This window comes from Pogonomyrmex barbatus, unplaced genomic scaffold (genome assembly GCF_055798465.1).
Source record: "Pogonomyrmex barbatus isolate J1 unplaced genomic scaffold, ASM5579846v1 scaffold13, whole genome shotgun sequence".
Lineage (NCBI taxonomy): Eukaryota > Metazoa > Arthropoda > Insecta > Hymenoptera > Formicidae > Pogonomyrmex > Pogonomyrmex barbatus.
The window spans coordinates 3,251,352-3,272,928 of record NW_028297109.1 but is presented as its reverse complement, the minus strand read 5'-3'; the positions used below and the strand labels follow the sequence as shown (position 1 = coordinate 3,272,928).

General features: G+C 42.6%; 1 protein-coding gene across 1 annotated transcript in view; it reads right to left on the bottom strand.

Moving 5' to 3' along the window:
- Nucleotides 1-19,836, bottom strand: part of HGTX (HGTX homeodomain transcription factor) — a 37,963-nt gene extending 18,127 nt beyond the window's left edge. The window contains exons 1-3 of the mRNA XM_089072118.1: nucleotides 17,893-19,836; nucleotides 9,071-9,181; nucleotides 626-837 (exon numbers count right to left, since the gene is read on the bottom strand). Coding sequence (XP_088928244.1) covers nucleotides 626-837; nucleotides 9,071-9,181; nucleotides 17,893-18,679 — 1,110 coding nt within the window. The 5' untranslated portion in view covers nucleotides 18,680-19,836. The remainder of the gene's footprint in view (nucleotides 1-625; nucleotides 838-9,070; nucleotides 9,182-17,892) is intronic.
- Nucleotides 19,837-21,577: the final 1,741 nt, after the last annotated feature.

Sequence of the window (21,577 nt, the reverse complement as noted above, 5' to 3'; positions counted from 1 at the left end):
CTCCGTTCATCCCCCTTTCTCTCATCCCCTTGTACCCTCCCGCGGGCGGGACGCGTTGATGGAGTAAGCCGGGCAACGAGCAGGACGTTTTTTAAAATCGCGCCTCCACGCGAGCGAGCCACTTTTTGCGGGGACCATCGTGAGGGGCCCCCATCCCTCCCTTCTGGGCGCCGACGGGCGGTCGCGACGGATTTCTTTTTTCGAGGGAGATTTTTCGGTCACGGATTACTCGCAGCGCGCGGATTTGCGTTTCCCGCGCCGGGGCGATGCTTTGATCGATCTCCCGGTGTCAGCGGCAAACTCGAAGACAAATGTCTCTTCACCTTCCTTTTTCACGAAGGGATACCTTCGATATGATTTTGACGAGTGTCGGGATATTCGCGACGTGAATCACGCAAAACTCCGTCTATTATGTTAGCCCATCCCTCTTGCGAAATACCTCTTGTCAAGTTATCGAATCTATCCTCTACGTAACCAACTATTTAAAATCTAAGATATCTTTATTTCCGGTGATAAAGGATTATTATCTTCTCCCTCTTAGTGACGCTCGTTAAATAATAAGAGACCGATCGAACGGACACGTCACTCGCGTTAATTGTCAAACATACAGTGAGCGAGATGTTACCTTGACTTGGGATTCCGACATTCCGAGGGCGTACGCTAATTTGGCGCGCTCCGGGCCGGCTAGGTATTTGGTCTGCTCGAAGGTCTTCTCCAGGGCGAAGATCTGCTGTCCACTAAATGTGGGTCTCGTGTGCTTCTTCTTGCCACCCTCGTGTTCTCCGGCTCCACCGCCCGTGCCCGTCATCGCTTGCTGACAGCCCAGCTGTTGCGACACTGCAACATTCACGTCATCCGATGAGTGGTTCCCGAATATCCGTTTGGAGTAATTAGCTTTGGCCAATAGCACGGGGCGTCACTTTGTTTAATTTCAGCCTAATACATAGCACCCAAAGCGAGAGAGTTGAGATTAAGAGGATAATATATTTCGGTTTAATGGTTACTTTAAAGATACAACTGTATTTTGCAAATTGAGAAATTTATTTTATTTCTTTGGCCTTTTTTTTAAAGTTTCTAAATATCGCGATTCTCTGCTGAATTACTTCGTACAAACGTGTATGACTTTTTTATTCAACGTCAATTCTCGATATGGGTGAAACGAAAATAAGCAACTAGCGTTGACATTTTTCGACCGTCGCTCAAAAAAACTACAGCGGAATTTTGATATCGTATCGACCGATGGCGTTCAGCCGTTCAGCAACGAGTTGACTGTAAACTTTCATTGCGTTTTCAAGCAACTGCGTATGTCCAATTGTGTGTGCCGTCATACGGGTATTCTATCAGGCCCCTCGTGATCTCTTTTCCGACTCACTAGAATGAAAAGGGGAAACTGTAAGTCCCATCTGTGACTTTCTGTCGTGACAGATCATAGAGAATATCGCTATATTTTATATCGTTAGGCTAACATCAATCCTCTGAATTGTACAAGAATAAGTACATATGAAGCAAAATAATATGTTTGTATTTTCTTAATAAATTTAATTTCGTTGTGTTGCTAGTATGCTAATTATACAGCGCAATGAAATTTATTAGGGAGGCGCAATGCTATTATATGCACTTGCCCCATATACACACTTACCCCCATTTGTTTTACGTAGGAAAAATATGTCCGCGATATATCTTGGAGCATAATTAGCTTCCGTGTTATAACCGTAAGAAGTATTTCATTTTAACCGCAATTCGAAATTAATTCCGGGAATTAATTACAGTCCTTATAATGTTGGTAATTATTGCCGCAACCATTTAATATTTCTCTCTTTCATTGGACTCGCGACTGTGACATTAATTTTTCTATAAAACTTTTACTTTTTCCTACTTCTTCTACTGTATTCTTACATTCATAATTACAAAACATTTTAAATAATTAACCATCAACATTCTGAACTATTTTTTTCGTCAATTCATTCAAAACTGTCTTTTTAGCATTTATATTATTTTAAACTTTTAATCGATATTTATTATTGATCGTCCGCATTAGCTCGCAAAAAATATTTAGACATTGAACTTATCTTATTCGCGATGGCTAATTATTTTCAATCTCGGCCACTCTTAGTCGGTCGAGTCTTAATTAGATCAGGAAGAAGAGGCTCGAGAAAATTTTCGAGGGTAATCGAGAGGGACAGTAGTAGAGGGGGTCGACTTTCTCGGAGGCCGAGGGGGGGGCTGCACGCAGTCCGATGTGGCATGTGGGCGCGTATATACAAGGGGGCGAAAAGCGAAAGGGACTTGGAGGAGGAGAGTGGAAGGAAGGGTCGACGCGCAGGGTCGTCATGACGCGGTACAGTGTGGGTTGTGGGACTTTAATTTAATAAAGCAATTTGTAACGGAATACGGAACGAGGCAATAATGGCCGGTCGGCGGGGAGGGTTCTAATGAGCTGCTTACCGCACTCCAACCCCGGTGCCTTCGATGGCGGCGACGGGGGGGTGGTGTACGTTTTCCGTCGTTGGATATCCCCCCATTCGTCCTACTAAGCCGCCGCGCATATCTCCGCGGCCACCTCCGTAAAACCCGATAAGTCCGTGTTTTTATCAAAATTTGTATGCGCCGCATACGGCGCGCCGCGGGATTTCTTTCGCGGTATAATTTCGGACTTGCCTCGAGATAAAGTGTTATCAGTGTCATCGGTGATAGCGCAATTTGTCAGGAAACTCATGAAAAATAATCGAACGCTCGATTGAACGTAACAATTAAATTCGTATTTTAATTAAATTCAGTTTCTCGCGGAGGAACTTGCCAAGTGTTTTTATTAAAGTTGAAATTAAGGTTGAATAAATAATCGGTGATACATGCGATTGTGATATTTGGATATTTTTGTGTTACCATATAGGAATTTTTAACAAGCGAGATCGAACGATTATATCATAATATAATTTGCAAAATATATAAAATAAAGCTAAGCAATATATAAAGAAAAAAATATTGCATTTCCATCCGCGAAAGCTTTTTAATTAAAGTACTTTCTTGATTTTTTTTTAAACAAACCGGATATCCGGCTGTGTCCGTTCGGTCATTCCGACGATTTATTGCTCGACTCTTTCCACAAAATATTTTTTTCACATGGGAATTCGGACCTATGGTATAAAGTTTTAACCCATCTATCGACCGTGTCGTCCAATTCCAATTGAATCCGTCCGGCGTTTTGCGTGAGTTTTCCCCGCAAAAAGAGCTAGTTAATACAATAAATGAACGAACGTTTCCGAGCCGTGAAAATTCTTGCATTCCGATCGCATCGATCTTGTTTCACAACACAAACAAAATCTCTAAAAAGTTGACGAGTCCAGTCGTCGAGTCGTTTACGTCGCATTACGTCCGATCAAAGAACTATTTGTTTCCAGCCACTATTTGTTTGTAGCCAGGTTTGTCGAGGTGTCATCCTCCTCCGCTACGCCAACGGATTCCGGATTAATCTTTGTAGCGTGCCACGGCATGATGGAGGAGGGGCGGAAAGGGGGTAGGACCATAATTTAATCAGCCGATTTAGAGGGAACGAGTGACGCGGGACAGTCGGAGGAGCGGTGTATGCGAGCGAAATCGCTCCGGATAATGCGTATATATCGATACCGCCTCCACACGCAGCCGCCCGTCGGGCGCGCGGCCTCGCCGCCGCGCGGATAACGTTCCGATGTCCGATTAGACGTAGAAGTATCGGCACGGCAAATTGATGCGTCCGCCCGCATCGTGTCGATGTAAATCAGCGGCAGGTGACCGTATCGGCGCCGCGGGCGGCGCGAGCGGCGTTTCAAAAAAGAGGAACGATCAAAAACGAGACACCGTCCGACCATTCGTAATATTCGTTATCGGCGGAACGGAAGTCCGGCGCGCGAGGCTCGACGCGCTCGATTGCTCGATTTATACGGGGATGAGCGACCCCCCCCCCTGCGCGCACGCGGTGTCCACGGATCGTTTTATCCACCCGAGAGTTCGGGGCGAAACAAATCATTCGTGGTAAAGATGCGTTGCGATTCGAATGGAGAGGGGGAGAGAGAGAGAGAGAGAGAGAGAGAGAGAGAGAGAGAGAGAGAGAGAGAGAGAGAGAACAGGGAGAGGGAGAAGGGGCGGAGAGAGGAGATTGATAGGGATAGTCTTGTTCTTTTTTAGCAATATCAAAATTTATTCTTGTTTAAGCGCTTGCGGCTACTGGAAAAAGGAACTTTATAACTGCACCGATATCAAGTTACATTAGAAATTTCTATTTAATTTAACGCAACTAGTTTGCTTTACGCTCTATAAAGGATTGATCCAGAAATAGCGATAGATAGATTAACAAACGTATAATAAAAATTTTTTTTGTTTTATTTTTGTTAAATTTCGGAACAATATAATATATATTTGTATATTAAAATACGGTATTAAGAAAATAAATTTCTGTAGCAAAACGTCTCGACGCCATGTATGCGTCACTTGTTCTCTATCAATAATAATTATATTCAAGTGAGTGTAGCGATGCTTTTGTCGGAATAAAAAGTCAGGGATGACGCAGGGCGATGGTCCGTCACTTCGACGTAATTGAATCGGATATCACTCGACTTCTAGAAAGCATGATCGGGCGCTCTTGAAGGGGCTGCTCGCTCCATCGACGACGTGAGTAATAACGGCGCGCATCGAGTCGACTGACGTTCGAGAGAAATGCTTTATCGAGTGTGCAAAGTGTGTTGTCACCAAAAGTAAATGGATGCTTAGTTAATTCAAGCTAACGAGGCTACCCCATCACGCGAGATCCATTAACGAAGATACCGGCGCGGATCGAAGGATTTCAATCTCGAGAGTAACAAGAAAGAAAATATTGCAAACAAAATTACATTTGCCCTTCCACATAAATAATATCAAAAACTAACAGAAAATTGTACAATAATAAAAAATTAAAAATGATATCATAGTATAATACTTTTTTGCGCAATCTGAAATATTCTAATTATTTAATTTTTATATATACGTATAATAATTTTGTGTATAAACATTTTTCGGAAACAATATAAATTTTTTTGAAATTCAGCATTTATTGGATAGGTTGTTTTTGATTCCTACGCCGAGACTACATCTCGTGAAACACACTTGCGAAGTTATTGGAAGCTAGTAGACCGCGGTCTGTTTCTCCCTGCTGGGGCGATTCGCTCTCCATGGATATATCCATGGAGTAATAACAATATACATCGGCCGACGTAGACCGCTACCGGAATCCCATCGCGTCAGCGACGTTTTCATTACCGGGTTCGCTTACGTGACGCTTACCCGGGTAAATTTCATGTCCATAAAGCCCACCCGATGAGGAAAGCGAGAAGAGACAGGGCCAGTGAACGCGAGGGAAAAAAGTAGAATTACGGAAAAAAGCGAGCGGTGACGGCGTGGAAAAAAGTGTGGAGAAATGAGAAGGAAAATACAGGAAGGAGTGGCAGAAATAACAGTGTACACCATGGATGTCTAAACAGAAATAAGGTGGACGATATCCGCCGATGTTCTCTTTATGGGAATGGGAATGAAAGGAAGAATGTGCGGATGAATAGATGCCCTCTCATTTTCACGAGAACTTTGTGTTTTATACATAGGATAGGATAGAATTTCACGCCATATTGGAGCGAAATCAAAGTTACGAGAGGATTTTATGCGGGGAATCTCGTGCATCGATTGTAAATTAATATTAACGCGAGTTATTAAAAATTTTAATAACTCGTCTTTATTAATATTAACAGAGGCTATTAAAAGAAAGATTTTATATCGCTCGTTAAAAATTTTGTGATATTAAAAATACAAAATATTATAATAAAGCTTTGAAATATTGAAAATATTAAACAGAATTATAGAAGATTAAAATTTTTCTATTTGAAATTTCAAAAAATTTAAATATTTAAAACTATCAATCTAAAAATTCTTTTTCGGCAGAGAAACAATGTTTTTGCAAATGTTATTCTTTTTAGAAAAATTTTTAGAAATTGAGATTTTCCATTGTTTTGATTCTTGTCAATTCTTGTACAAATGCTTTAATCAATTTGAAGATCATGTTCTTAATTATCGCGATACAAGTCTCGAACAGATATCGTATCGCGATTATCATTATTATCCTTCGCCGTCGGTGCGACAGAGAAATAAAGGGTGACGAGGACGAGGAGGACGGTAGTTGGTACCGGACTCTAGCTTATCTCGAGTATAGTTGTACCCCGATATATATGGTGCGGAGGCATAAATAGACGACGGTTCCCGCGACGATCGTTCGCGATGCCTCGCGAGGGCCATGAGCCGATCAACGTTTCGCCCCGGAATATAAAATATACCGGGTAGCCGGTGTAACTCTTACGTTCCATACGAAGCGGGGTGCGCGTTGGTCCCCCTGTCTCCTCTCCTCCGCCGCCCCACGGGAGGAGAGAATTCGACGGGAGCGAGGAGGAATTCACCGCAACGTGTACCAGGGGCGGTAGAAAAGGCAGGCGCGGATGCCCCGATGCCGCAGTTAAAATATTGCCGGAGTTATTCGCGCGAGTGCGGAAAACGTAGCGCGCGGGGGAGGTGGAAGAAGGGGAGTGACGGGGGATGACGGAGATGGGGCGGCCGACGGCCGGCGGTGGTCGCTCCCGGAGGTTGGGGGCAGGGTTGATATTGAATATGATGATATTCCGGATCCGACGCCGCAGCGGACTACCGCTACCACCCTCTTATTCGCCCCCCCCCACGATTCGTACGACACATACACGCTCACGCTCTTTCTCTTTCTCTTCGACGACACGCTGTGGCAAGCTCGCTCGAAACACACACGTGCCCCCGGGCACGGTGTGTCCACGCCCGCATTCCACACGCCCTTCTTACGTCGCGATACGGCCGCGGCACATGTGCTGTCTCCCGTAGGGAGTTGATGTATCGTGCCGTCTTTCTTCTGTCTTTCGTCTCCGTCGTCCGACTCTCCGAAAGGGGAACGTCGAGACGAGACGTCACGTGTTCCTACATTTTGTTTGTGATTTTTTTTCTATTTGTCTGCTTCTCTCTCTCTCTCTCTCTCTCTCTCTCTCTCTTTCTCTCTCTGCGGTGTCCTTAATCGTCTTTTCGTAAGGATGAGGGTGTATACATGCCGTACCACCATCGAAAATGTATATATGTCGGGGGGGGGGGGATCCTGCTAGCTAATTGAGCGTGAACCGTTCAAGTGCCCGAGGGAGTGCGAAGGGAGTGTGTCGGCACTTGATAACGATCAGAATCGACCTGCTACGATTGGCACTGCCGGTGTCTACGCGTAAGCGATGGCTGATAGATCTCGCGTAGCCTAGATATGAATGGCCAAATGCCTAACTCGGAATTTTCAACATTTTATTGAGAGATTTACATGGGGAAACAATCGAGTCGGATAGCGCTTATTTAATAAATCTATTTTAATATGATTTACATATAAGCCAAGTAAATTATTCTGGACAATTATTACGTTCGGATTAATGATTTGCATAACACTATTTTGCATAATATTATTTTCTATTTGGCTTAAAGTCAAGAGCACTCGTATGTATACATGTCTCTGATGTTAATTCAATAACTAATCTGGAATTAGCTTTGGAAGTGAATTATACTTCTCAATCAATTAAAAATTTTGCATTGAGAAACCTCATCTCATTTATCTACTCGCGCGTCCATTTCTTTGCCATAACATTGCATGTAAAAGATGATGTATATTAGTGTAAATTGGGAAGTAATAGATTACACGAATATTTGCAATTCAATTAGTAATTAGTATGCGTTGCATTATATCGATGGAACTGTAAACTCGATAATTCAAATTAATTTTATATTCAACGTCCGATAGTCCTTGCGATGTGCATAGCACAATTTTGTTTAGCTAACTCGTAGAATTTTTTTCTCGATATTCTACATAATTCTATATTGCACTTTTATAAATTAATAATCATTATGTGATGTCTATAAATATGATGTATTCCACACATTTTTACAGATACACATTAAATATAACAGAACGGACAAGTATATTTATTTGTCTTTCTCAGTGTATATAAGATTTTATATTCTCATCTTCTATAATTATTTCGTTAGTCATAACATAAATTTATTTTAGTACTTTCTAAATACAATGAAGGAGGACTTAAAGAGGACTTAATTTTTAATGATTCGAGGAAAAATATTTAAAAAAGACAAATAAAATAACGTACGGCGTAAGAACTATTGGTAGAGGTGCATCTTTTCAAGCGATCAAGTTCTTCATTTATGTATCTCCATTCAAGATTAGAGATCCCCTCGTTCTCTCTCTCTCTCTCTCTCTCTCTCTCTCTCTCTCTCTCTCTCTCTCTCTCTCTCTCGTGATCGTGGACCCCTTGCGCCATGACTTCCTTTCCCGCATTCTCCGCGCGCGACGATCGTTTCCACGCATTTTTTAAATTCTTCCCGTAAGCGACCCACACCGGGAGAATCGCTTCAAACGACTTTCCGGGCATGCCGTTACAAACGGAGACACATTCAGCAGCACGTGTTTCTTCACTTCGGCCCTGTGATTTTCCTGCCGCGAAAGCAAACACGAGCAGCTGTCAAACCCGCCACGACGATGCCCGGGGAAAGGTAACGAAACATCCGCAAACGAACGAGACATACGACGACAATGCGCGTATTTAGAAATAATAATAATACATCCCTCTGTAGCCAAAGAAACGCTCGTCTAGATAAAAAAAAAAATGAGAAGTAGAGAAGAGAAAAAGTGCGCGTTAAAGATAAAGTTTAATTAGGTATAATTGAGCATCTTATTCCAATTAGCAAAATTACCTTAAATGATTAATAAATGACCTTAAACCTTAATGATTAATAAGTTTCACTTTTATTACATTTAATGTTAAATGTCCGTATAGAAAATTTCAACAATGTTGCAGCAACATTGGTGGAATTCTCTCTGTGCAGTACGTTCAACATACGATGAATCGTGCTCGGCATTGTAAATATGTGAATATTCAGACCAGTATCCTCTCTCTATATAATATTATATGAGTTTGTATGTGTAAGAGATGTAGTACGTGAGAGATATTGGACTTACATGTGTGTAATCTTGCCCGCCATGCGAGAGGATCGCTGACTAGTCCCTGAAGACCCGGCCAGTAGACAGCAGTGTGCCGTGGTTCCGCTCTTTGTTGAAATTGACCAATACCTAGGGAGATATACAAATGAACACTTACATATTCCGTATGAATTTCACTTAAGTCTCCGATTATTCCAAATCAGCGTAATCGCACATTTTCCTTAATTTTTCATCCTCGTAAATAACAAAGAACACTAATAATTCCTTCACAAACTGTAAATTAGAATTACATATTAAAAAAAAAATGATATATTGCGTTTTAATCTTTTAAGAAGTCCCAACATGCGGAAAATATACAATGCAATCATATGTGTTTTTCCATTTGCAACTTTTTTTTATTGGAAAAGAGCATATTGCGTCTGACATTAATGACCATTCGCGATATTAATAACGAGGTTGATGTATATTTAACTGATACTGGGATTAAACGCAGCGGACATAACATATGTTTTGGTCCGTCCGTGTAGATAACGATATTGGATTTACGATAATTTAGATAGCAGCGCATATTGAAGTAATAATCGAAGGAAGCCGTAAAATGCAACGGCGAGATGTGGAACGGGCGCGCGTTTACTGACCGAGTAAAACAGCTTCCTCGGATCGATATCGGCCAAGTCGTTCTATTTCTCCACCGTGAACCGCTTTATTAAGCTTCAGCTTTTCCCCGCTCGTTTCCACATCTACGCGATTCATTTTACATTTTTATCATACGCAATTTTCATACAACTCGCATCCGCGCGGAATATGCAAGCGGAATTTAAATGCCGCAATTTTATAAGCCGCGCGACCTCACGACAGATTTCAATCTCGCCCTTTTTTCCCTCCCCGACCCTTTCCCCATCAAATAATTAAACCGAGTCAAACTGAGAAAGCAGCCGTTATCGTATCGTCAAAGTTAGTTCACAATTTTACTTCCGACTTTTGTAAATTGATTTTGGTCTTTTAACGATGATGAAGAGCGACGTGATAGTTTGCATTGTATACGGTTTGAATGATGTAATTCGAATGATGGAAGTAGCAGAAGAGAGACGATTACACAGACGAAATCGATATGAAAAAATTAGGAGATTCGAAGGTATTTTTGTCTCTTCTATTTGGGATCCGGGCTGGCTTTAGCTCGAGATTCATATCTATCGAATCTGGTGTTTTAGTCGAGATTATCGGCGACTCGTACACACGCGCACATGACGCCAATTCCATTCGCAACCTCGAGAGAGGTTCCTCGGCAACTCTCGCTATGCGAGAACCTTAATGATCCGATCTCTCGAACGCGAGAAATTAGTCGACTTAAGCCGGGCTCTATGCGAGGGAACGGCAGCTGAGAAATCGGATCCGTAAATATATCGGTCTTCGGGATCCGACGGACTTTTTGCGCGGCTTAAGGGAGATTAAACTGATCACTCTGACCGATCGAAACGCGCGAATCGAATAAAAGACACGGCGGAATTATTATCGTTCGCATTTCTAAGACTTATTATTATCTTATCTTCTTTGTGAAAAAGATATAAGGATTATGTGCATTTATGAATATTTTCGGAAATTTTTATGGTATATATTCTCTCTCTCTCTCTCTCTCTCTCTGTCTCTCTAAAAAATAATTATTTCTTCTTATATGTATATAATTAAAATTCTAATTAATTAATTTTGATAAATACTGTAATGTTTTTTTTTCATTTTATTTAAATTTAATTCCTATTAATTAAAAAAATTCGTAATTTTGAATTCATAATTGTAAGTTTAATTTTATTTGTACTCTTGTACTCTTTATTGTTTATGTTGAGCATACAAAATAATTACAATCATTAAAATATGTAAGAAAATAAAATATGAAAGCGCACTGCTTTAACGTTTACACCATCGTAGTAAAAAAGAAATTCTTACTGAAAATTGCTTTTTCGTGAATTTAATACAGGACGATATCGATCTCTCAGAATAGAGAATCTAGTGGCATACCTTTATTTAATTTATATCCACACTTAATTGGTCGTATAAAAACATTTTTATCGGAGACATTTAAGGGATGACGTTGCTCACTAAAGAAAATCCTGGTATTCATCCAACGATCGGCGACACCCTCGACCGCATTCAGAAATTAGCCATAATCGCGATTGAGAGTGTTGGCTCCCGGTTTGCGTGGGCGCGTTTAATTCGTTTCGGGTGCGTGTTTCTCTCGGCCGTCTACGCTTGTCCGTTCGAACAATAAAGCCTTATTTCCATTTTACCGTCGACGACGGGAACGAGAAGAAAAATGGCGCGATACGCGCGATACGACTATCCGATCGCCGCGCCTTTTGTCTGTTACGTCGAAATCAGATGGAATTTATGGGATCATAAACGGGGCCAACCTGCGCACGCTCATCAACAAAAATACCCGCGATTATCCTCTTTGTCCGCGGGCCCACGTGGCCGGGGGCCCGGCGAGGGAAAGGAGTGAAAACGTGATGGTTATCCTTCTCGATTCTCAAAACGGACCCCCGGCACGCATTTTTACGACACCTCGTTTGAGGACACGTATATCGCCGTGAATCCAGCAATTAAAAACATTTAAAAAACGCTTGAATATCCTCAATCGTAATCTTAATTATAGATATTTTGACAGTCAATCTTTAAAAGAAGTCTTAGATGGGCTATCATCCTTCGCAGCTATCCTTCGCGTATAATACCAAACTGGATGTGACGGAATTAAATGTCAAGTTGAAATTCTGAAAAACGAGAGTAACTCGAAATCAAGAATAAAGTCTGCCTCTCTCTCTCTCTCTCTCTCTCTCTCTCTCTCTCTCTCTCTCTGTTCGTTTGTAATTACGAGATTTAATTCACGAGAATCTTTATGCTTAGAAAAACTGTTGACGCATCGATGTTTTTATTTTAAAATATTCTGTATTATATGTCGGGATACTCTGTATATATGTAGCAATCGGGAAAATCATAAGCTTAATAAAATAAATATTCGACGCACTGTTACGGTGAATAAGATACGTGACGTCGACGGGCGAGTAAGCGGACGAAATATTTATTGTTTAATACCGCACATTTTGATGGGCTTTTTGTCATTTATACAGCGGCGAGCGGCGGTTTCGCGCGCGCGTCCGGGGAGGATTTAATTAATGACCATCGGTGTAAAGCGTACGCGCGCGAGAGATCGATCGGTATCAGATGTCAATTAGCGGTGCGCGTTGCGAATCGCATAATCGCGATGATGATAGTCATAGCGGCGACGTGAAAAAGAAGAGTAATTCTCCGCGCTCTTTGTCACGCGATTACAATTCGGTATTTTTGCAGCGAGATTTAATCTTTGGAAATGGGTGATACTCACCTGACAATAACAGCTTAATTAAATTTACTTTTTTTTTTTTATATATATATTTATGTTTTGTAACACGCGCGAGTTACGTTCGCGAATTGCATTCATTATAATGACGTGAACGAAATAGGTAGGTTCTTAATTTTAGAAATAATATGAGCGAATTAACGATCTTTGAGATAATGATCCGTGTTTGTTAAATTATTTTATTTCAATTAGCTGAATCAAATCGCGGGCGATGTAGCGACGTTCAAATCGCCGGAGCGTTATTGATATGAATAAAACGATGTATTTTAACGGACGAAATTTATACGGGAATATGTACACCGTACATGTATATAAACCGTATATATATATATATATATATATATATATATATATATATATATATATAAATGTAGGCAAACGCATACATTCGGTAGTTGTTTATAATTCTAACAAAGCGGAACTCGCACGCCACCGAATTCGCGTCGTAAATACGAGCCGCCGCTGCTCGTCGTATTTGTAATCGACGTAATCTGTCTAATACGACAATGAAGTCGGTTACCCATTAAACCGTTATTGAAACCGTATACGATTACGCGAATTACGGCCGGTAGTTTCGATGCGCGCCATTGTAACGCGCACATGCACCAGAACACCTGGGCGTGTACGTCGCGCCGATTTGACAGGTAAATATCGCAAATGTACTTGACAAGATTACACAATAACGATATATATGACTATTTTATTTCGCCGTGCCGAAATTTTGCGTGTTGCGTTCGTTATAACGCGCATTTTATACACGCGAATATACATACGCGCGTATCGCCATTTCAAAATACTCAACATTTTAATTTCAAAGCACTTTTGCAAAATATTCAAAGAGATGCCGAGACGTCGAGATATTAATGTGTAAAAGATTTTTATTTTGAAGAAGTGCGTATGACGCAATTTCATTGTTGGATTATTCGGCGGTGCTAATTTTTTAATATAAATATAATCCTGCGAAAGCAGGTTCTGCGATTTTCCCATTTCAACAACAAGTAAATGTATTTAAGAAATGTCTCGCTTCTCTATCGATTCCCGTGTTCATTAGTCGTTCTTGAATTTATTCCAGGTAGGTAGCTGCGTTTATTGCAAGCGACATGGGACATTAGGGGCGCCTCTTAATGCAGTTACCGACGGCAACTAGATTGCGCAGGAATTTTCGGATTTTCCGTGAATCACATAGTCCTGTATCGCCGTATAAAAAAAGAGAAAATGCCTTATTGCCGCGAGAGATGCGAGGAAGGCTTCAAGATTTCGCGAGCGTGTGAGCTTTAAAAAGGGGGACGAAAACACCGTAATTTATGATATAGAAACCAGAGCAGATGTCACACAATATTTTCCGAGCTTTCTATTACAGGCAATAAAAAGATGAAAGACACACGTGAGAGAGGAGGCACATGGCGTGTCTCGGGCAGTTTCTTTTCTAGGATGATGTGGATATCTGCTTTCAGGATAAACATACCCGCCTCATGATATTCGACTCCGATGGGCGTTGCTTTCGGGATGTATACTTGTAGAAACTGTCACCCTGCTTTTGGCACAAGTGCCGGTTTCCGCCACAAATGTCCGATCCTAATTTCCGCGATATATGGCGGTGACGTCAGATCCATCGTGTTATCTCTTCCCCCGAAATCGATCAGACAGGTCGTGTAAAACGCGTAGAATAACAATTCTGAGAGGGGCGTTGCCGAGGCAGCGACGATAATAATTCCGCGGTTTCATCGACGTCGCAAAAATTCCGCGGGATGTAATTCGTCACGAAGAACGACGCAAGAACGTAACTGCGATATTTTTGCGGCGTAACTTTCCAAAATTGAATTGCTCGCGCGCCGCGTCGCATCCCGATATGATTCCCGTTTCTTTTTCTTTTTTTAGTTTTCTTTCTACGAGGATGGAGTAATGAACGATATATTTGCGGCGAGCTTTAGCGCGATTTGATCTTGTTTTTATTTTTCAAATGTTACTCTTGTGCCAGATCTATAGCACGCAGCATTAAATATATACGCATTCTCCCATATCGTTATTTTTTTATCATTGTCGTTTTGCGTTCGGCAACGTTTCAACATTGTAGTTTAACGCATTCTTTTTGTTTGTTTCGCCGCGAGTGGACCAAGGGCTCATGCATCCTCTCGCGGAAATCTGAATTCGCCACCAAGCCGCGTATTGAGCATGGTCGTCAGTTGGTTAACCCGCAATATCCTAACTTCCGCTCGTATTTGGTCGCCCTATTTGGCTATCAAATAATTCGCATTCGATTGTAAACACAACCATCCGCGGTTCCTACATTTTTTCCTAATTCTTTTCTCACTTTCTCGCAATAATCAGTAAAATGCATCTTGAGATGCGACTCAGCTTTCTAAAAATCGCACATTGATAAAAAGACTGAAATTTTATCAGCAAAAATTGCAACAAGAACAAAATAATTAAAAATATCAAAAATGTTGATTTAAAGATACATTGTTAAAAGGAAATGAAAATAGTTCTTCAATTTCTTCTTTATTTACTTAAATTTCATTAAGCTTTCCATCAAATCATTGTCAATATCGTTATGACAGAAAAATCGACGTTTAACATATAAAAATGGAGAGAAATTACAAATAGAAGATAAAAGTTGAACGAGAATTGTTCGCAGAGAATCTTTCTTAATCTGAGGCTAGTATAAAATTTCGCGGAAGTTATCGTGCGTTATCCTCCTCGTTACATTATGTGCGCATATATCGTATTATCACGCGATAAAATCGAGCTCGCGATGCCTCGATTAGCACATTTCGACATGCGGAACGTATAAATCGCGGATATATTAGCGCACGCTGTTTAGCGATTCGTTATTACGAAATATAATCGCGCTCTGTCGGGAGCAAATCATTTAGAAATTTAATGTCATGAATGTTAAGTAACGTCCCTCGTTTGCGTCGCTCGTTAATGTACCGGGGGAGAGCAGGTAATTCGGTAAGCATAAATTTTAGAGCCGCCGTTCCGCGTCCGTTGCCCCTTCCGGTCAATATTTCAATCAAACTCATGCTGCAATTCTTATTCGCACTTTTGCCTTTAATTAATTGCCATTTGCCAGTACAGTATACAGATTGTTCTGTTGGTTACTTGACCGAAACAATGAATGAAATAATGTAATGCCGACGTTTAATCAATCTTGCAATAATTATTTCAGAATACGAACCGTTATTTTTATTCTCGTTATTCGTTTAAGATTAGGCAAAGTTTTATTTTTATAAAATATTTGAGTACAAAATAAAATATAAATATTGTAACATTATAAAATGTTTCTGTGATATTAGTATGTTTGTATTATTTATTTGAAAAGTTTTTAATATAATATTTATTAATTATGCGAATGTTACATTTTCAAGTACTCCATTTTGATCGGTTATATTTAGGTGACATTCTATTTAGATAAAAGACGCGCAATAAAATCATTTTAACAGATTATAGATTGTACACTGTGATACCGGCGTTTATGAATTAAATCCACGTCTCTGATATCACCGTGATATTGTACGACACGTTATTTGTGAGCAACTTCATAATACGACCCTATCTTCCCTCCCTTGTAACATCGACCCCCCGATAATTCTGAAATTGATGTTTGAATATATATCTGACAGTCGAAGAATGAAAAGTGACGCGTAAAAAGAAATGCGGAAAAAATTTTCATTCAAAATGTGATTTTTATAAATTTATATAATTCCCATTCTAAGATAAATAAGTTACCAATTATAAAGATCAACGAATTACCATAATTTATTAAAGAATGATTTGATACATCTTGATGAGTACTTGATAATTTTATTGATTCGAGATATAAATTCTGTTGAATCGTGTTATACATTTTTGTGGACGCGAATGTCATTGTTAACGCCAAATAATTTAGTGTCAAATAATAATAGAAATGTGTTCTGCATCATATTTAGCTTAATGTATACTCGAAGTTAAATGTTGCACGAATACGCTCTTGACATCTTTTCACAAACTTTCAAGGCGATGACAAACGCCTTCTGCTTTGTCGCGCGCCACCCGATGGAAAAGTTATGCATTTGCAACATCACAAACGAGGTCTTGATGGCGCAGACCGCCAACAACAAAACACAAGGAAGTGACATTGTAAAAAGTGAATTGAAAGCTCGTGCATTTACGTCAAAAAAATGTATTTCACAAAGAACGAGATTCTTCTTTATGAACTCTTCATGTAATGTGTTCTCAACTTTTCCGTGAGAAATTTCGATGTAAATTATGTCTTTGTTCGTGAGATCATCGCATCATTTCAGAGCATTTCCATTATAATTTATTTCTCAATTTCTATTTCCGTTCTCGTGTTTTTCTTTATTTACGTGAGATTTCACCGTGCGAGTTTTATTCGTCTCGCCGATATGTCAAAATCCACGCTCGGGATTTTATCTCTCCGTTAGGCTAGAATGAGTTAAAACGGGCGATAGTGATTCGCGCGAATCAAAGTGGAAAATCAGACTCCGACTATGTAAATCCGTGAATTATACGCCGGCCGATCGTATCGAATGCACAGATAGTTTCGTAATAGATTCGTAACTCCTAGTCGCGCTTTCGTCTGGCCCGCGCTTGTTCGATCGACCGCCCTTGGTAATTCTACGATTAATGCGTTCAATCCGTCCCGCATTACACGCATGCTATCGCAGCACGCGACGATTTGTGCGTGGAGAACAGCGGTTTCCCCCGATTTTCTATCGCAAACGCGCGAATGGCTACCGAATTGTTATCATTGTTACTAATATCTACAAGCATCAATAACCCTTGACATTTATCTCCGTTCCACGTTTGTAAAAATATTTTTAAATATTTTTAAATATTTCCATCTCGATCGCTGGCTTTTTTACGTATTACAAAATTAAACTGTTGCTAAAAACCGAGCTAAGTTTAGCTCGAATGTTTATATTTAAAAAAAAAAATATATAATATGATTTATGATAAAAAGAACATGACCATTATGTATTGGCTCTTCACATAGGATTTCTAACTGTCTAATATATCATTTTATAACAGATAGAATAAACATAACAAATGGAACAAATGCAATTAGAATTACAAATATTACATTTATCTTTATAGTTTATATCTTTGTATTTATCTTTTCGTAATTTAATTAACTCCAAAAAAATCCATCTGCAAGTGATATCGAATATTCAAGACATAATGGATAGAAGAGAAGGGAGGAATACAATTCTAACTCGCGTTTTAAATATCTTAAGCATTCCGATGGAAAGACGAAAGTTTCTCACATCTTTTTTCAAGAAAACTTCTTCAAAAGCTTCAAATGCTTAAAATGCAAATGTTCAGATTCTTTTTCTCCATAACAGTGTCCGTCTGGCCGGAAGGACACGGATCGTTCAAATGAGCAATCCTTGATACATAATCGTATCACTCATATTCAAATGATTGAATTTAGAAAGGCGAGAATACGCACCCGAAGACGCCGTGAAGCCGGCGTGCATGGCGTACCGCGGTGCGGCCATGTGCTGGGGATGCGGGGTCGGTGGCAGGGTCGCGTGCGACGGCGGTACCGTCGCCTGGGGATGGACCGTCGCCGTCGGTCTCGAGAGTATCGTGTCGATGCCGTGCGGATTGCTGCCAACGGAGGTGATGGAGGTCGCCGGGCTGTGCTTGCCGCTGCCGGTGGGCGACGATTGGCCCTGCGTGATGGTGGATAACGGCGGCATCGTGATACGCGGCAACTGGATGCCGCCCTGTTGCTGCTGATGCGGCGGATGATGTTGCTGTTGGTGCGACTGTTGTTGCTGCTGCTGCTGTTGCTGCTGCTGTTGTTGGTGCTGCTGCTGCTGTTGCTGCTGTTGCTGTTGATGCTGGTGACTCCTCTCCGCCATAGAGTGCAGCGCTGCCAGCGGTTGGCTACCGAGCATGCCACCCCCGGCGGCGCTTAGATTGAGAAACTGCAAAACATGGGGCGCGGCCGCCGCGTGGAAGTCGTGAAGCCAGGGCGGCCGCGGGGGTGGCGGCGAATGGCTCGAGGCGGGCGGTGGCGAGCACGAGCCCAGCGAGGAACCCGCGGATGAGCTGCGGTCGCCCTGGTCCAGATGGTGGTTGTTGTTGCGTCGGTGCGCGTCGCTGAGCGACGATGACATGTTCTCGGCGATCTCGAGTCCGCCGCCCTCCGGCGTGGAGCGCGATGGCGGATCCGGGCACGGGTCTCCGGTGTCGGCGCAGGCCTTGCCGCTGGTCAGAGAACACACCATCTCGCACCACGCATAGTTCGGTAGTGAGCGAAAAATCTTAACCGGTGCTTAGCTGCGCGTTGGATGAGGCGTGCGGCCGCTTCGGAGCCGCGGAGTCCTCCTCGCGGAGGGATTTCCGAGGACCACCCGCCGTGCCGGGGAGGAAGTCCCGTGGCGATGTTCGGCTGTTCGGCTGTTAAATGTACACCACGCGGTGACGATCGTCTCACTGTGCGCTTAAACAACGTCGACGTCGAACCACCGACGACACAGGACACTCACCGCGAACGCGACCACGACCGCGAATGGCACTGTTCTCGAATGGTGCGAACGAATTCTGTCACTTTACCCTTTTCCGTTTTCGTTTCTTCCGTTCCACCGGTATCTCCCCCAGATCAATCGCTGATCGCCATGGTTCTGCGAGTGGGCGATCGATGAGTGGACAAGTAGTCACCGTACACCGTGAGCAGCCGCCGGTTCGCCGCCGGTCCCACGCGATGACATGGAGAACGAACGATCGGAAAACGATCAGTCACGGATCGTTTCGATTTGAACTGGTCATTGACGGGCGATCGACACGCGCGACCAGGAAGTCGTCATCGTCGTCCGTGCCGCGACGGTACGGGATCCTCGCCGAGTGACTCGCCGCGTCGCCAAATGGTGTGCGGGCAGGGTGCATCGGGCGCACGCTCTCTCTCCGGCGGGAGATCGAGTCTCTCTCCCGTGCCTTCGTCCTTGCCCTCGTCCTCGCGCGCGCGTTCCGGAAACCGCCGCGGCGGAGGGAGAGCTGGGTCGGCCCTCGACGCGAGTCGATTGGCGTGCCGTCCGTGGGTCGTTTAAGTGCCCGGGGGCGGTACCGCCGTCGGATTGGTCGGCCTGGTGGTTTTCCACCGGAAGGAGAGGTGTTCCGGGCGGGGCCTCTCAATCTCGCGTTAGCTTCTTGTTAAGCGTCTTTCATTGTGTGTTTAAATTCGTAATTTATGATCCCGACTGAATAAAACAAGAACTTGCTAGTTCGCTTGCTCGTCCGCTCGCTCGCTCGCTCGCTCGCTCGTACGTACGTACGTTCGCTGGCTGGCAGGCAGGCAGGCTGGCTGGCTGTCTGGCTGGTTGGTTGGTTGGTTGGTTGGTTGGTTGGTTGGTTGGTTGGTTGGTTGGCTGGCTGGCTGACTGAACCTCTTTGGCTCTGAGACTGGCCCTCTAGTTTGCTCGACGACTGGGCATCTCTGTACGACTATGGTGACACTACTGTCTCGATAACTCGCTTCCTTCCTTCCTTCCTTCCGTCGCTTCTTTCTTTCCTCACTATCTAACTACTCGTCTCCTATACCTTCCTTTCACTCTCTCGTATCATCTCGTTTTATCCTTCTCTGGTCTGATCACTTTCTATCTACCTACCCTTCGGACAGTCGAGTGGAGTACGCGTAGACAGAGCAAATCGAGTTATTCGCTGCCGATGGTCCATTTGGCCTGCTGCTCCACTCTACGTACGCTGTACCGATGCACGTGTCAACGAGAATTCGGTTACTTCATCCTGATGAACCATCGCCGCGCCGCGCTCGATGTGGCGCGCGGCTGACGTAACTAATGTCGGATGAACTCGCCGGCTCTCTCCAGCTCTGGCAGCCGACCAATGTAATGTCGGCCGCGCTTCGTCGCTCGATTCCGCTCTCGTCTATTGGATCCGCGTTTTAGACTCGCCTTCGACCGAACGGATAATTTACGGCGGCTGACTGCACTTCGCGCTCCCGGTCATTAAGCGCCACATAGGCGGGGTGTGCGCGCTGTTTCTCCTTTCTCTCTCTCTCTCTCTCTCTCTCTCTCTCTCTCTCTCTCTCTGTTTCTTTTTTCATATTCTCTCTCTTTCCTCTCCGTGAAAAGGAGCTCCTCCGGCTCAACGTGCGACCGTATAATCCTTGAACGAATTCCTCGCAAATTTCTTCGGTCCTCTGTATGTGAACTAAATATTCTCAAACTTGGAGCAGATTTTCTCTTGGCTCTAAATTTTTTACCTTCACGTTTTAAACGTAGATCTTTCCGATTTTACGTGCTAACTGCTTTTCGTAAATGCGAGATAAAATGTTTGCAGAATGAAATGTTAACATTCCAGTCATGGAATACTATGATATCTAATTTGCAATATCCGTTTCGCCGCGGAACCATTAGTTTAGTTTGGAAAATATTCAATTCAAGCGGGAAGTGAAATTGAACTTTAAGTCAAATGCGAGGATGAAAAATCTTGAATTGTGAAAAATCGCGAATACAGACGTAACGTTTTGATGGTATACGTATCCACAAGCGCAGTATCGGCATCATTAAACGCGAGCGTGCCGAGATCGATCGTTTAAGAGTAATTATGCTAATGCGGCCCGATTATGATGAAGGCTCGAAATAAGCTTACAGGGTATCATCATTACCACGTTCAAATACGTGCGTATTATTAATAATGAAACAATAATGGATATTATTAAAGCAGCATGACGCAATAATAGCCGGCGAGCAGCGCAGTTGCCAATATTTGTTGCACCGTATTAATCACCAGTCGCATTAATATTGCACTTGCACACATTACAGGAGGCTTTTGCAAATCGTTTTGCGTTGCAAATATTTTGTTGCTTAATTCGCAAGGAAACTTTTCACAAACCGCGGAGCTGGAACTAGACTGAATTTCTATTATCACAGATTCAACGATGACTTTCTTCGCCAAGTATGCATTTCCCTTGTACCCTCTATTTAATTATCATACCGATTCTTATACTTGGTAAGGGGCGACGGCGTAAAACGGAGGAAAAGAGCCGGTATTCTCCAGGCGAGAGGACCGAGCGGGATTTAAATCTATTTTATTTGACCCCGAAGGATCAGTCTTTTTCATAGAGCGGCAACTCCTTTCCCAGAGCAAAGGAACTTTCGCCGTTTCTC